The sequence below is a fragment of the Chroicocephalus ridibundus genome, chromosome 1 (genome assembly GCF_963924245.1).
Source record: "Chroicocephalus ridibundus chromosome 1, bChrRid1.1, whole genome shotgun sequence".
In the NCBI taxonomy this organism is placed as follows: domain Eukaryota; kingdom Metazoa; phylum Chordata; class Aves; order Charadriiformes; family Laridae; genus Chroicocephalus; species Chroicocephalus ridibundus.
The window spans coordinates 59,305,978-59,321,176 of record NC_086284.1 but is presented as its reverse complement, the minus strand read 5'-3'; the positions used below and the strand labels follow the sequence as shown (position 1 = coordinate 59,321,176).

Here is a 15,199-nt window from a genome sequence, read left to right as displayed (position 1 = left end):
ACAGATGTCCATTCAAATTAGATGTGTGTCATGCTGTTTTATATAAATGGAGAAAAAGAGTCAATCTGTGCCTCAGAGAGACTTCTGTCCAAAGAAAAGCTTTTCTCAGCCTTTTACTTATTTTTGCTTTGTGGAAGGTTTCTAGAGGGTTTACAGTAAAGCCCCTTACTGAATTGAAACTGTCAATATATTTTTTTTTATGAACTTTAGGAACAGTTATTCAAAAACTGACTGAAAAAGTTGGAAAGAGTCTTTCTAACCATGGAAATAAGAACAAACCAGCTGGAGGGATTAATGTTGCGCAGGCATTTATTAAGAAAGAAGAGGTGCAAGAACTGAAGGTATCACTTTTAATAGTCATTGTTATTTCATTAAGTAATTGAACTAGACACATATCTTAAAAAATGCTAGCAAGTGATCTGTGGCAAGTGACTTCTTCATCATGCTGCTTATTAGGTTATGTCATGACTGGTTTGGATCACTACAGCTAGCCCAAAGTTTGGGCGCAGTTGGTATCATCTTTATTTCTCTAGCAGCCTAGAGAGAGCCCTTCTTTACTTGTGTTCCTAGTATCTTGTTTTGATGGAGAAAAAATGGATTTGCTTATCTAATATTTTAAAATATTTTATTTCTAGAGTTTTATCTGATATGGAACTTTTAAATACATTTTAATGAGGGGACAGATTCCATTTGTGAGTACCGTCTTTGTTCTACTGCATCTATTGACAATTATACGCTGCTTTCAAACTACATCAGATCTACCACTGATGTCTGTCCATCGAGCACGCCACGTGTTCGCAACCAGAATACTGACACAACTTATTCTTTACCCCTCAAGCTGCTAAGATCCCAGTCTTCCCCTCAGTTTAGAGTTTTATAGTTGGTAAGCCACTTTGGTGCAAATTAATCTTTGCCTGAACAATTTTTTAAAAAGAACAGAAGTTACTCCAAATCAGAAGTCAGCAGGAGATAGTGCTGTTTATTTCAGTTTTAGTCATTGTTATTAGATTGAAGTAGAGAGCCAGATACTAGTTCTAGCATTCAAGAAAATATTTTTTTACTAAATAAACAAATAATTACTGAAAATCCTGTTATCCATAATAAAACTGCTACCTTAGGGCTCTCTGACTAACAGTTAAATCTGAAATTTATCACTCCTCCCAGAAACAGTGACACTTCTATTTCAGTTTCCAGAAAGGGGTGATTGTCTTAATCAACTTCAGCTGTAATGGTAGGGTAATCACATTTAACCTGTGTGTTTTTAATTGCCACTGGTGACACCTAGCTTGTCCATTGACTGCGTGAGAGCTGCAAATCCTGCCAGATTCAAAATTATCAACTCAGACGTGACTATTACAGTTTAATTTTCTGCCCAAATGTTACTTTCAAATTCTCTGCAATGTCAGATGATAGAAGACTGTAAAATGTTCACAGTTCGCTGGCCACTGTGTTAAGGAATTTCAGCTTCAAGAGCAAAAAAGCTGTAGCAAAATAAGCCTTAAAATCTATGTTTTAAAGATGCCTCAGTTTTCACTGGTAACCTCTCTTCTCACATCTCTCAAGCCCCTGAGCCTCAAGGCAGGGACTAGGGGAATGAAGTCCCTCCCATCGTGGGAGAAGATAAGGTTTGAGACCACCAGAGGAACCTGAACATACATAAGTCCATGGGGACCTGACAAGATGCCACCCAGGGTCCTAAGGAAAATGGCTGATGTAGTTGCCAAGCTACTCTACATCATATTTCAAAAGCCATGGCAGTCAGGCAAAGTCCCTGACTGAAAAAGGAAACATCAAACCCATTTTTAAAATGGAGGACCCTATGAACTACCAACAAGTCAGCCTCACCTCTGTGCCTGGTAAGATCATGGAACAGATCCTCCTGGAAGATATGTCAAAGCATATTGAAGACAGGGAGGTGATTTGAGACAGCCAATATGGCTTCACCAAGGGCAAATCATGCCTGACTAATGGCCTTCTACAAGGAAGTGTCTTCCACTAGTGGCCTTCTACAATGAAGTGACTGCATCAGTGGACAAGGGAAGAGCTACGATGTCAGCTACCCCTACTCTGTAAGGCATTTGATACTGTCTCCCACATCATCCTTACCTCTAAATTGGAGACACATAGGTTTGATGGATGGACTGTTAGATGGATAAGGAACTGGCTGGATGGCCGTGTCCAAGGAGTTACACTCAATGTCCAAGTGGAAACCAGGAATGAGTGATGTCCCTCAAGGGTCTGCACTGGGACCAGTACTGTTCAATATCTTTATTAATGACATAGTGGGATTGAGTGCAGGTTTGCAGACGACACCAAGCTGAGTGGTGCAGTTGATGTATTTGAAGGAAGGGATACCATTCAGAGAGACCTTCACAGGCTTTAGGAGTGGCCCCAGGTGAACCTCGTGAACTTCAACAAGGCCAAGTGCAAGGTCCTGCACCTGGGTCGGGGCAATCCCCAGTGTCAATACAGACTGGGGGATGAATGCAATGAGAGCGGCCGCGTGGAGAAGGACTTGGGGATACTAGTGGTATAAAAATTGTACATAAACTGGCAATGTGTGCTTGGAGCCCAGAAAGATAATCATATCATGGGCTACATAAAAAGAAGCAGGTCGAGGGAGGTGATTCTTCCTCTGTACTCTGCTCTCGTGAGACCCCACCTGGAGTACTGCATCCAGTTTTGGGGGACCCAGTACAAGAAAGACATGGACCTGTTAGAGCAGGTCCAGAGGTTGGCCACAAAAATGGTCAGAGGCCTGGAACACCTCTCCTATGAGGACAAGCTGAGAGAGTTGGGGTTGTTCAGCATGAAGGTGAGAAGGCTCTGGGGAGACCTGATTGCACCTTTCAAAATATAAAGGGGGCTTACAAGAAAGGTGGAGAAAGACTTTTTACCAAGGCCTGTAGTGATAGGACAAGGATAAATGGTTTTAAACTGAGAGTAGGTTTAGATTGGATATAAGGAGGAAACCTTTTATGATGAGGGTGGTGAGACACTGGAACAGGTTGCCCAGAGAAGATATGCATTTCCCACCACTGGAAATGTTCAAGGTCGGGTTGGATGGGGCTTTGAGCAGCCTGGTCTGGTTAAAAATGTCCCTGCCCATGGCAGAGGGGTTGGCCTAGATGATCTCTGAAGGTCCCTTCCAACCCAAACCATTCCATGAAAAATGTTTTTGCTACAATTAGTTTAGAATGCATCATGTCCCTGATATATTAACACAGTGACGTGTTGCTGTATGGATGTGATGAGTTTGAAATGAGTTTATGAACCCAGGGCAGGCGTTGCTGCTCACTTTCTGGAATCTTTACAGAACAACACACCATCTTGTATTCTTTGCTAATTATACATGAATGTGCATATATCGATGTCCATATTTGTATGCTTAAATGTAGGCATACAGTTCAAGTTAATTCTTTAAATTTTAGTTGGGATTTTCAAAGGTGCCCAAAGACATAAATGCCATTGGAATGATGATTTCTCTGAAAGTCCAATTTTTTTTAATTAGCTTAAATACTAGTAGCTTAAATGCTTATAGCTGCTAATTGTCGTTCTCAAAACCCACAATACCGTAAAACCTGTATAAGGCATCCTATTGCCGTATGTTTTATAAAGGTCATGTTTCACAGAAGTTACTTCAGAAACATTTTAGAGAAAATTTATTTTGTGCTTACCTGAAGCTGTATTAGCTAAGTTCACCTGTACCAGACATTGCATGGATTGTGGTGTTTCTTTGGAGTAAGTCTTTGAGTTAATAAAACTGCGTAGCAGTTTTGATTGGAGCTGTGTATTTACACTTGATCAAAAATGAATTCTGCTTGAAGTTGACATATTTTCTCTCTATTTTGTACTTTAAAAATCAGTTGGGACTTCGTGACTGTTTGAGGAAACTCTTCCTCCAGCATTTCTCAATATATGTGACTCTGACTTTCCCATTACCGCACCCTCCAAATGCAGATAATTTAAAACAGCAAAATGTCGAGTCCTGGTATGTTAATAATACAGCACACTGAGCGGATCTGTCAGTTTTTGAAAAAGAGTTTGCAATGTTAAAATTGTCTGATGTTGCAAGGTAGAGCATTACTGTAGTCTCTTTCCGTCTTTCGAGACACATGACATGTTCATATTTGTTGATTTTTCTCTCGTATGCACATACCTTACATTGTTTTCTAATAGCATCTGACTCTTCCTTCTGTGCAACAGAAGTGCGTTCTATATCTTACTGTAATATTGAGAAACTCCTGTGAAATAAGGTTTTAGCTTTGTGAGAAACCATCTTTCACTTTCCACAGTTAAGCTCTCTAAGAATGGCTCGATTCCATTGAACCACATCTGATTGACAAATAGGGAAATGCTGTAGCTCTTCTTTCAAAATCTGAATGAAGATATTTAGTTCTCAGGCAGGTGAGATAAGAAAGACCACGGACTTGCTGCCTTCAGGTTCATCTGGTTGACTTGACTCTCATTTTGGGAACTCTTCGTGCAAACCCACCACTTAATTAAAAATATACCTGTACGTGCTGACAGTGAGTCTTAAGAGGAATACGTATTTTAACTTTGAACATTATTTTTTTTAACTTTCATTATTTATTTTTTTCTTTAAATAAATTAGTTTCATTTTAAATTTAAAAGGCCTTTATTGCAATATTAATTTTTTATAGTGTGAATGCAAAATGCTTATGTAGCTAACTAAACTGCGAACACGTCATGTCTTTATTTTCACGTTAGTAACGTACATTCGAATGTCTAAAAGACTTTCCATCTCATTGGAATAGCTAATATCCCAGAAAAGATGATCCTTTTTTAAGTTAGACATGTAATACCTGAAAAAATAGGTTTCTGCCAGTTATGAAACTGGCAGAACTTTGAACTATTGTACTTCCTGACTTAAAAAAAAACCCAACACTCTTAGCTTAGGAACTGTAATAGTGAATTAATATAATTTAGGTAATTGAATTATGTGGATTTTAAAACTGGTGATAGATGTCATGCAGGCCATGTGCCAGGGCGTTTTTCTTTAGCAGTTTCACGTTGTTGAGTTAATGGAAGAACTTGGCACAACTTAAAAAATGCATGTTTTTTCTTCTCTCTTTTAGTTCACAGAAGTTGATGAAGATGATTGGGATATATCATCAGTAGAAGACTTTTTATTGATGAAAGATGATGGAGGTCAGAAGGCATTGACAGTTCCAAAAAATGAGTCAAATGCCGCATCTGTGGTACAGGCGTGGGGTCTTCCGAAGAGAAGTGTACCAAAGGAGGAAGGTAACGTATTCCTACTTCTACGTGATAAGCCTTAAGCAGCTGACACATCTAGAGAAGAACTTCAGTATCGTGTATTACACATTGTAATTCAATATATGGTATTTTGTAAGAAAAGAACAAGTAATTAAAACTGTGTGCTCGGTTTTATGTCATATAAATATCATATATGATACTTATGATATGTACTTACACATAAACGACACATACGCGTAAATACACGGAGATACCAACAAACTTAAATTTGAGATTTTAAAACATATAGTACTATCAGGCTTTAACCTCATCTTAAAAATTAAACATTCAGGGTTTTTTTTAATCCCTTCCCATATTTAAGGGAGGAGCAAAACTTTACTTTGTGTTGAGAATAAAAATAAAATTTCGGGTTTGTTCAAGATATCTAAGTGACCTACCGGCCTGAGATAAACATTCGAGCTACTGGTAAAGTAATAACCTCAATCTTATATAAAACTTACAGAGTAGTTTCTAGCCCTGGCGTTTCAATATACTTAAAGCTGTGTCAGTTGTACAAAGATACTTCAGGTTATTTTTAAAAGGAAAGTAATGTCGATGCTGACTGCTTGTACTGTGTGTTGTGTTCTGTGACAGAAACAGCCTTCGTATTATCAACACTTGTCACTTCCTCACTGGTTGAAATTCTGGACTTCCTGAAGTCCACAGGTGTTCATTCACACAGCATGTAATTTTATCTCATAGATAAATACAAAGTAAAAATACCCCCAAAATATTATCAATAATCGTTAATGGGTTTTTTTTGTTATTTTAACAGGCCTTCATGAAGCTGATAATACAAGCACGTTAAAAAGCAGTTTAGTCACTGTAACAGACTGGAGTGATTCTTCAGATATATAATAGTTGCGTTCCTGCCGGGAGGCGCTGCTGCCAGGTTCTGTTAGGGTCGAAAATGTACTTGAAAACATCAAGTGTTTCCTGTTCGTTTCTCATTTTGGTCATGTAATAACAAGGAATAGTGTTTACAGAGCTCTTGTGTCTTTCGGTCCTGAATTCGAAACAAGAATATTCATATGCACATTACTGGCCGTGTCTGTCTGGAAATCGAGAGTTAATTCTTCTTTCTCATGAACTCAGATGTTGAAAGTCTCTTGGGTTTCACTGAGGTGAAGATTTTGCCTCTAATGTTTACATTAAAGATTGAAACTGGTCTTGCAAGAAAACCTGGTGACCAGTGAACAGAATTTACTCCAGAGTATTACTTTATAAATTTTTAAATGCACATTTTCTTGGTTTTTATCATAAACTTTATATAAAATTGTGAACATTTTAAAGAAAATATTTCCACATATTAAAATGTTACGTTTCTACCATGGTTTACAATAAACACCAAATGAAAAGAAAGAAAAGGCCTCAGCTATGAAACTAGTTATTATTAAATGCCTCCTATTTTGGAAATGTTGGGGTTCTTTTATTAGAGGTGAGTCTTAGTTAACATAACAGCACAAAAATTGGAAAAAAAAATTCAAACCGCAAGCTAAGTGAGGAAAGCACTGACCTGCCATTGCGCAAGTACTTTCATATTTCTGTTTTGTCCGTATTGGCTGCCGCCTTGAGACAACACAATGGTGCTTTGACTTAAATGAAATACAAAAATAAGGTGAAATAAAAAGAACGTTGAATGGCTTTGTTGTTCTGATGTATTTTAGATGCTATCAGATACAAAACTTTTTCTATCATACTGTGCCTATTAATAAATAGGACTATTGGTTTTTTATATTTACATCTTTCTCCCAAGGGTTCAGCAGTTAAAACCTCAAGACAGATGTGAGTTTGTGACTAATTTTAGGGTCTCAGTCTAGGAAACGTTTTGTGGTTATTCATAATCTCCGACCTCGTTTATTGAATCATTGGACAAATATTCCCTCAAAAGCCATCCCATTTCTATGGACAGGGCCCCCCCCGAAAAGCAGTAGCTGAATTTTTGAACTGTTGTGACTAATTCAGGATTATCTAAAATAGCGCTGTTAAGCATTGTCTGCTTTTATTTGGTCAGCCCTTCAGGACCGTCGGTGGCAGAGCAGGCCAGCTGGCGTTCCTGGGGTTTTTTCCTTCCCTTTCGAAACCCAGTGGCTTGGAGCCATTCTGGAGCCAGAGGTGTGTGTCCCAGTCCCCTGCCCAAGGGGGGAACTGCCAACTGCGGGGAATAAAAACAACCCCCTGGAGGTGCCTCGTCGCCCCCAGGGCTGCGCGTTGAGGCAGGGCAGGAGCCCTGCGCCACAAAGCGAATGCAGAATGTAGGAAGTGTCTCCAAGCCTTGCCTTGCCCGCCACAAAACTCCCCAAAGGCTCCAGCCTCAATTTTTACTTTCTCTGCCACGCACACAAATGCTCACGATGATGCGGGCATTCTTCTTCTCAGGCGTGCATTCTCTTAGGCTGTGCAAGACCCTCTCTAGTGACTGTTTTCATAACAACTGGCCCTGACTCTTCTTAGTACCTGCTCCTGCCTCCCCAGATCCTATACTTATTTTCACTTTCACAGCGTGTACCTTCAGCGAGTTTGCTGATGACACAAAACTGGGAGGGATGGCTGATGCACCAGAAGGCTGTGCCGCCATACAGTGAGACCTTGGCAGGCTGCAGAGCTGGGTGGAGAAGAACCTACTGAAGTTCATCAAGGGCAAAGTGTAGGGTGCTGCACCTGGGGAGGAATAACCCCATGCACCAGTGCAGGTTAGGGGTTGACCTGCTGGAGAGCAGCTCTGCGGAGAAGGACCTGGGAGTCCTGGTGGACAAGCTGACCATGAGCCAGCAAGGTGCCCTTGTGGCCAAGAAGGCCAGTGTTCTCCTGGGGTGCATTAAAAAGAGGGTGGCCAGCAGGTTGGGGGAGGTCATACTCCCCCTCTACTCTGCCTTGGTGAGGCCACATTGGGAGCACTGTGTCCAGTTCTGGGCTCCCCCCAGTTGAAGAAAGACAAGGAACTGCTGGAGAGAGTCCAGCAGGGGGCTACAAAGATGATCAAGGGCCTGGAGCCTCTCTCTTACGAGGAAAGGCCAAGGGACCTGGGTCTGTTCAGCCTGGAGAAGAGAAGACAGAGCGGATCCCATCAACGCTTATCAATATCTAAAGGGTGGGTGTCAAGAGGATGGGGCCAGACTCCGCTCAGTGGAGCCCAGCGACAGGACAAGAGGTAACAGGCACAAACTTGAGCATAGGAAGTTCTACCTAAACATGAGGAGGAACGTCTTCATTTTGAGGGTGGCAGAGCACTGGAACAGGCTGCCCAGAGAGGTGGTGGAGTCTCTGTCTCTGGAGACATTCAAAACCCGCCTGGACGTGTTCCTGTGCAACCTGCTCTGGGTGACCCTGCTCTGGCAGGGGGGTTGGACTGGATGATCTCCAGAGGCCCCTTCAAACCCTAACATTCTGTGATTGACCAAGCAATTGACATACCGAGTTGGTAAATACCCCATTTATTTTTTTCAAGAAAGCAACATCAGCTCATGATTTCCAGGTATAAACTTTACAATACCAACATCAATCTTAAAATATTATATAATAAAATTTACATCAATATGTAAAAAGCTGCAAGTTAATGTTTTAAAAAGTCATTGTCTTAGTGGTAATTACATTGGGGTTGGGGGGGGTGGAAATCACTCTGAATGAAACGTACAAACTTTTTTAAAATGCTTTGAATCTTCCAACGCTACAATTAAACGTAAGCGTTCTTGTCAAAGTGCTTTGGTGGGGTTTTCTCTGGGATGCTGTTGTGGACCTTTGTACGAGAAGACATCACAGATGTGGCTCCATTATATGCATACCCCCTCCTGAAAAGAAAAGAGAATCAACCACTTACAGCTCATCCCACGGACAGGTAACACCTCTGCGTCCAAGCGTTACAGTAGTAGGAAACTAGAAGAAAAGTATAGGCCCCTACCTATAAATTTCAGGGGAGGGGGCAGGGGGGACACCTTCCTTGCCTCTGCGGTCTCATTCTGGTGTGACATTCCCCCCCCCCCATCTCTCTTTGCAATTCACTTCTCTCTTGTTCGCAGCTAATTAGGGCCCAATCATGACGTTTAGGCAGTGGCAGATCCCAGGTGAATAGTTACTCCCCCCAGCTGTGCCTCTTTTGTTATTGCCCCTCTTCCGCTGCTGGAGGTCCCACTGCCACCACCGCTGTCCTTCACCTCTCTCTCTTTCGATCTGATGGTTTGGGATTAAAGAAACTTTTGCCCCTCTACTCTACTCTGGTGAGACCCCACCTGGAGTACTGCGTCCAGTTCTGGAGTCCTCAGCACAAGGAGGACGTGGACCTGTTGGAACAGGTCCAGTGGAGGGCCACAAAGATGATGAGAGGGCTGGGGCACCTCTGCTATGAGGACAGGCTGAGAGAGCTGGCGTTTTTCAGCCTGGAGAAGAGAAGGCTCCGGGGAGACCTTATAGCGGCCTTCCAGTACCTGATGGGGGCCTACAGGAGAGATGGGGAGGGACTCTTTATCAGGGAGTGGAGGGATAGGACGAGGGGTAATGGCTTCAAACAGAAGGAGCGTAGATTTAGATTGGATATTAGGAAGGAATTCTTTACTGTGAGGGTGGTGAGACAGTGGAACAGGTTGCCCAGAGAAGCTGTGGCTGCCCCATCCCTGGAAGTGTTCAAGGCCAGGCTGGATGGGGCTTTGAGCAGCCTGGTCTAGTGGGAGGTGTCCCTGCCCATGGCAGGGGGGATGGAACTAGGTGATCTTTAAAGTGCCTCCAACCTGAACCATTTATGATTCTATGAAACTTGTCTGTTCACACCTGTAAGGTGACCTGACCACTTTTCCTACATCAGTGAACGCGGTTTTTTTCCAGCTGTAGTAAATTTATCGAGCGTATGTTACACAAGTATTTGTTCCAAGTCAATAGCTTTTCTCAATTACATTAATGACGGACAAGAGCATTATCCTTAAATCCCATTATTTTCTTGCATCCACACAACCCTTTTCCGAACCTCACTACAAAGTGTTTCAGAAAAGTAATCAAACTGCGTACGTATGTAGCAGGCAGAAATACACTGGTATTGACGTCTTTCAGTAAGTACAGCTTGTGTTTTACCTTGGAGAATTACTGTTTTCCGCTATGGAGAAGCAGAATATACTGCCACCAATGATGCACAGTGAAGCTCCAGCCCATCCGATGAACAAAGCTGCTCCTAGTTCATACCTACGGGAAGTTAATAAATGGGTTTAACACGAGAGAGCATGGATTTAACAGGTTTTTTTCACAATAAAAGAGCTAAATTTTATTTTTTTCCTGAATAACTTTCCACTGATGAACACATTATTCATGGCAAAATCAGCATCTCTGCTGTCCACCCGTGTCCTTTTCATTATTTCCCTCTCGCTCGAGGAGGCAAACTGTCCCTCTGGGACACATGGGCAATGCTGATCTCCCCGCGCAGCCAGCCGGGGCGCCTGGCTTTTCCGCATCTCCTCCTGGATCGCTTGGATGGGGCGGGGGGGGGGTTAGGGGATTCTTTGGCCCGTTTTACAGCTCCCGTCCCCTCGCACCGCTTCAGGTTTGTCCCCGCTGGCTCCCAAGCTGGAGCTCAGCCAGCGACTCAAGCTGCTGCCTACAACTCTCCTGAACTCCCCCCCCTCCGCCTCCCAGCATCTCTCTCCCTCCCCATCCGCGCTCCACCCTGCTTGAAACATGAGCGTTTTGTACATATATATCATATGCAATATATACACACGTAGAGGTGCACTCTATGCATATACAGATGTATCTGCTCTATGCATATGTGTATATGCACATACATGCACGCATATGCAGATGTGTCCAACCCCCCCCCCCCCCCCCGCCCCATGGCAGGGGGGTTGGAACTACATGATCTTTAAGGTCCCTTCCAACCCCAACCATTCTATGATTCTATGTACGTGTGCGTACACACGGGCACGCGCCTGCAGCCTTCTGCTTCTCTTGTCCCCGTGGCTGGAAGATTCAGGCTGGAAGACACTTGCTCCCCTCCCAGGTCACAGCTCCAGGTCACCAGCCACGGTCCCCTCTGCCAGCCGGGGCAGCCACCAACTTGTCGGCAGCCAGGAACTGCTCGGTTTGACTCCGAGAGGAGATGGTGGTGCCTCAGGAGCATTACCACACACGGGTAAGTCCAAGATTCCGAAGCAACACCAGTAAATGAAAGAAAAGAAGGGCTCGGGGAAGACATTCTTTTCCTCCCACCTGCTTGAGCTCACCACCCATAACCTGAGCTCCAGAGCTTCACGACGAGCAGCAAGCCACGGCTGCTACTTGTCTGCTCCGTTCCCCAGCTCTTTGCCTGAGGCTGCCGCCCCGTACAACACTTTCACGATGACCGGCGTTAGACCGCAAGCTCCAACAGCCTCCAGAGTCTCATGTTCCTCACTATTAGGACAGTGTCTCCTGCTCCTTCTCAGCTCCAGTTTCTCCTCGAGGAACCCTTTATCTCCTCCTGATTACTGGGATCCCGCGCTGAAAACACAGCCCCCCGTTCGCCATCCAGCCGCAGTTACTGGGCAGGTTCAAGCCTTTGTTAGTAAGTTTGTTTATTTATTGTAAGCTCCGGTGAGGCAGGTGAACGAAAGCCTCTGCTTGACAGCCCGCCTCTACAGCTGCAAGACCGTGCGGTTGCACACTTCTCAGCAGGGTCTCATCACCTCCATGTGAACAGATCCTCATTTCGCACTAGCTGAAATAACACATAACTGAAAACACCTCTAAGCTGTTCCACAAAACTTCTGCCTTTACAAAGACGATACTGCGGAAACGCTCAAAAATTGCCTGCGACACCCAGAAAATGATATCGTGACTTCTGTAATAGGTCACAAGAGGGTGAACGCTGGCTGGAGAACAACAAAAAAAAAAAAAGTCACTTTTCCATGTTTTCTTGAGATTCTAACCAGAGGTAAAGCATAGACTTTAAAAAAAAGAAAAAAAAAAAAAGAGTCACACAGGGAGAAAAAGCCACACTTAGGAAACCAGTGCTAGATGCTATGGACACCCAGGTTCAAGTCGTTTCAAGTCATTTCTGACTCAGGGACTTACTGGCAAGAAGAGATGGAGACACTGGAGTCCAGAGGTAGGACACTTTGTGAGGGCTTGCACCCGACTCTTCATGGCCCCACTTACGCTCTGACTTCTAGGCTGCTTTTTCATTTTCCATTCACATCATCTAAGCAGAGTTTTTTATTTATCATCCCGTGTTAAAAAAAAAAGGATCAGATTCCCACAAATGTTCTCCATACCCGGTGTGAGACTTAGGCACTCAACCTCCAAATTCAACTGCTGCAAACCATAGTTCAGCTGCCTTTCTCCCTGGAAAACTCCACACCACCCAGCCCCGTTTTACTTCAAAATCTGCCAAATCTGTAGAGTTTCAATTCTACCTATGCTCATGTTTCCAACCACATGCTACAGTCTTCACGAGACTTGAGCAGATTTTTGTCTGTTCAAGGACTGGGGGTTCTCTGATTAGAAGCAGATACCTACATGAGAGCTCATCACCCCGTTATGGTCAACATGCAAGAAATACACAGTACACTCCTAATACACCCTCAAGGCACCTCTTTTAACGAGCTGTAAAGGCAGATCAAAGCGACTAACTCGGATGTGAGGTAAGCCCCATCCTGGGGATCCCTCCATCCCCACAGGTACTGCCAGAGCACACCTAAGGTATGTGGACCAGGGTTAGGCCCCATAAAAGTTAGGGCAGACCATCATGGTGCTGGAGAACACAGCTGGACCAAGACCCAGGAAGGCTGTTGCTGTGACAACTTGCTTATAAATACTTAAAGGGTGGGTGTCAGGAGGATGGGGCCAGACTCTTCTCAGTGGTGCCCGGGGACAGGACAAGAGGTAACAGGCACAAACCTGAGCATACGAAGTTCCACCTAAACATGAGGAGGAACTTCTTTGCTTTGAAGGTGGCAGAGCACTGGAACAGGCTGCCCAGAGAGGTGGTGGAGTCTCCGTCTCTGGAGACATTCAAAACCCGCCTGGACACGTTCCTGTGAAACCTGCTCTAGGTGACCCTGCTCTGGTAGGTGGGTTGGACTAGATGATCTCCAGTCGTCCCTTCCAACCCCGACCATCCTGTGATTCTGTGATTTGCCTAGAATGTGGGAAACACAAGGTCGTTTCCACCTTTCCATCTAACAACATTAAACAGTTGGCCAGAGGCTCATGCAAGAGAGATGAGGAGACTGACTGCCATCTCCCCTCCTGAAGTTCTTCAGCTGTACGGAAAAGAAATCAAGATTACACTGAGTTTCACTGGGTAGAAAAGAGTTACCTGACTGTTGCCTACTAGTTGGGAAAGAAGATTTGGGCTCCAGCCTTTGTTCTCGGGATTGGTTGTAATTTTTAAACCACATTTGTCACTGTAACGTGTATAAAGAGATTGTATATATGGACCCATCTCGAGTGACTGCCGCACTGCTAGGTTAATGAGTCACAGGGCTGGCCAAATTGGTCTTTCCTCCACATCTTTAAACAGATAAAAGACATTTTGATTTGCACTGGTGTTTATGAGGAAAACTTCAAATTTTCAATTGCATATCAACCTGTATAGGGCTCCCTGTTTTTTATTGAATCCATCTTTTCAGCATTCAAGAAAACAACCCTAACCTCCCATCAAAATCCAGTATGTAAAAAAAACCCCTTACCATACGAAAAAACCCTTATGTACATTGGTACATCCAGAAAAAAAAGGAAAAAAAAAAAGGAGAAAGGCTTTTTTAGAAGAAATTTCCACACTTGCTGTTTTTCCCCTTCCCTCTTTATCATTAAAGTCTTTGCAGGAAACACACTCTTCTATTCTTACAATTCTTGGTTGCAAGAACCAAAGCAGCCGCTCTTCGAAGTCTGTGGCTGCGTCTCCAACTGTCTCCAATCAGTGAAATCAATCTGCCAAAGGATCGCTTAGAGATCGCTGGTGGCTTGGGGTGGGGGGAGCAGGACGTTGCTGAAGAGGCTAGAGGCGGTGAAAGCTGAAGACTAAGAGAATTCAACCACAGTGAACTGAAAGTCACCTTCAACTACACTGACCAAGCAGGCGAAGAGCAGATTTTTTACTGTAATCCAGGGAGGCAGAATTCAGTGAAATGAAAAAAGCGTAATATCAGGAAAGGAGAAGAATATTCCAGTTGTTACACGTATTAGGACCATGAAGTAAACTCCTAAGCAAAGCAGTGGAAGCTTCATTAGCCAACTGGATGTTGGCATACATAAAGGACATCCCTATCTACTCCATGAATCTACACGACTACCCAAGGGAAATACACATTTTGAATGTCTAATTCTTACAATCCTTGGAAAATGAAAAATAGATTCAAATGTCATGGCAGGACAGTGGAAAGAGGGCCTGTGCGAACTGTGCACAACCCATTCAGAGACAAGAAAGCTGGAGGGAAACAATTCTCTACCAAAGAGAACGGGAAGTTAGTCGGATAATTTGGATAAACTAACCCCATTCATCAGTAAGAACAACCATGATACGGAGTTCAAATGGTGGCAAGGGACAAAAAAGGATAAAGACTATAAGAGGGTTTTTTATAAATTAAAAGTAGTCAAGTGACAAAATAGTTTCCTAAGAGAAGCTGTGGGAGCAAAATTAGCAAGACAGCAAAACAGAAGTGTTCAAGGCCAGGCTTGTCTAGTGGGAGGTGTCCCTGACCAGGGCAGGGGGGTGGAACTAGATGATCTTTAAGGTCCCTTCCAACCCAAACCATTCTATGATTCTATGATTTTCCCCTAGTAAAGGTGTCTGAAGAAAAATGAAATCTATCTTTGCTGCAAGCACCCATGCTGTCCCCAAGACTCCACATGTTACTATGGAGGGTCAACCAATTCCTTTGGAGCTGTTTTAAACCGGCAATGCGAACTGTCGCATCAGGATATAAAGTCCAACCTAAGATTCCTTTCTAAGTAAGGCGGG

The 15,199-nt window shown here is 43.5% G+C and overlaps 2 protein-coding genes across 5 annotated transcripts in view; one reads left to right on the top strand and one right to left on the bottom strand.

Moving 5' to 3' along the window:
- The window catches only part of DZIP1 (DAZ interacting zinc finger protein 1), a 43,702-nt gene extending 36,605 nt beyond the window's left edge, over positions 1-7,097 (top strand). For 2 of the 3 annotated variants that reach the window (XM_063336446.1, XM_063336432.1), the window contains 3 exons: positions 211-341; positions 5,100-5,268; positions 6,056-7,096. In XM_063336446.1, the coding sequence (XP_063192516.1) occupies positions 211-341; positions 5,100-5,268; positions 6,056-6,138 (383 nt within the window). In that variant the 3' untranslated portion in view covers positions 6,139-7,096. Of the gene's footprint in view, positions 1-210; positions 342-5,099; positions 5,269-6,055 lie in introns of all 3 variants that reach the window. The other variant, XM_063336442.1, reaches the window with a different exon arrangement.
- Positions 7,098-8,698: 1,601 nt separating this feature from the next.
- The window catches only part of CLDN10 (claudin 10), a 63,326-nt gene continuing 56,825 nt past the window's right edge, over positions 8,699-15,199 (bottom strand). For both annotated transcript variants that reach the window (XM_063336421.1, XM_063336411.1), the window contains exons 4-5: positions 10,339-10,446; positions 8,699-9,068 (exon numbers count right to left, since the gene is read on the bottom strand). In XM_063336421.1, coding sequence (XP_063192491.1) covers positions 8,954-9,068; positions 10,339-10,446 — 223 coding nt within the window. In that variant the 3' untranslated portion in view covers positions 8,699-8,953. The remainder of the gene's footprint in view (positions 9,069-10,338; positions 10,447-15,199) is intronic.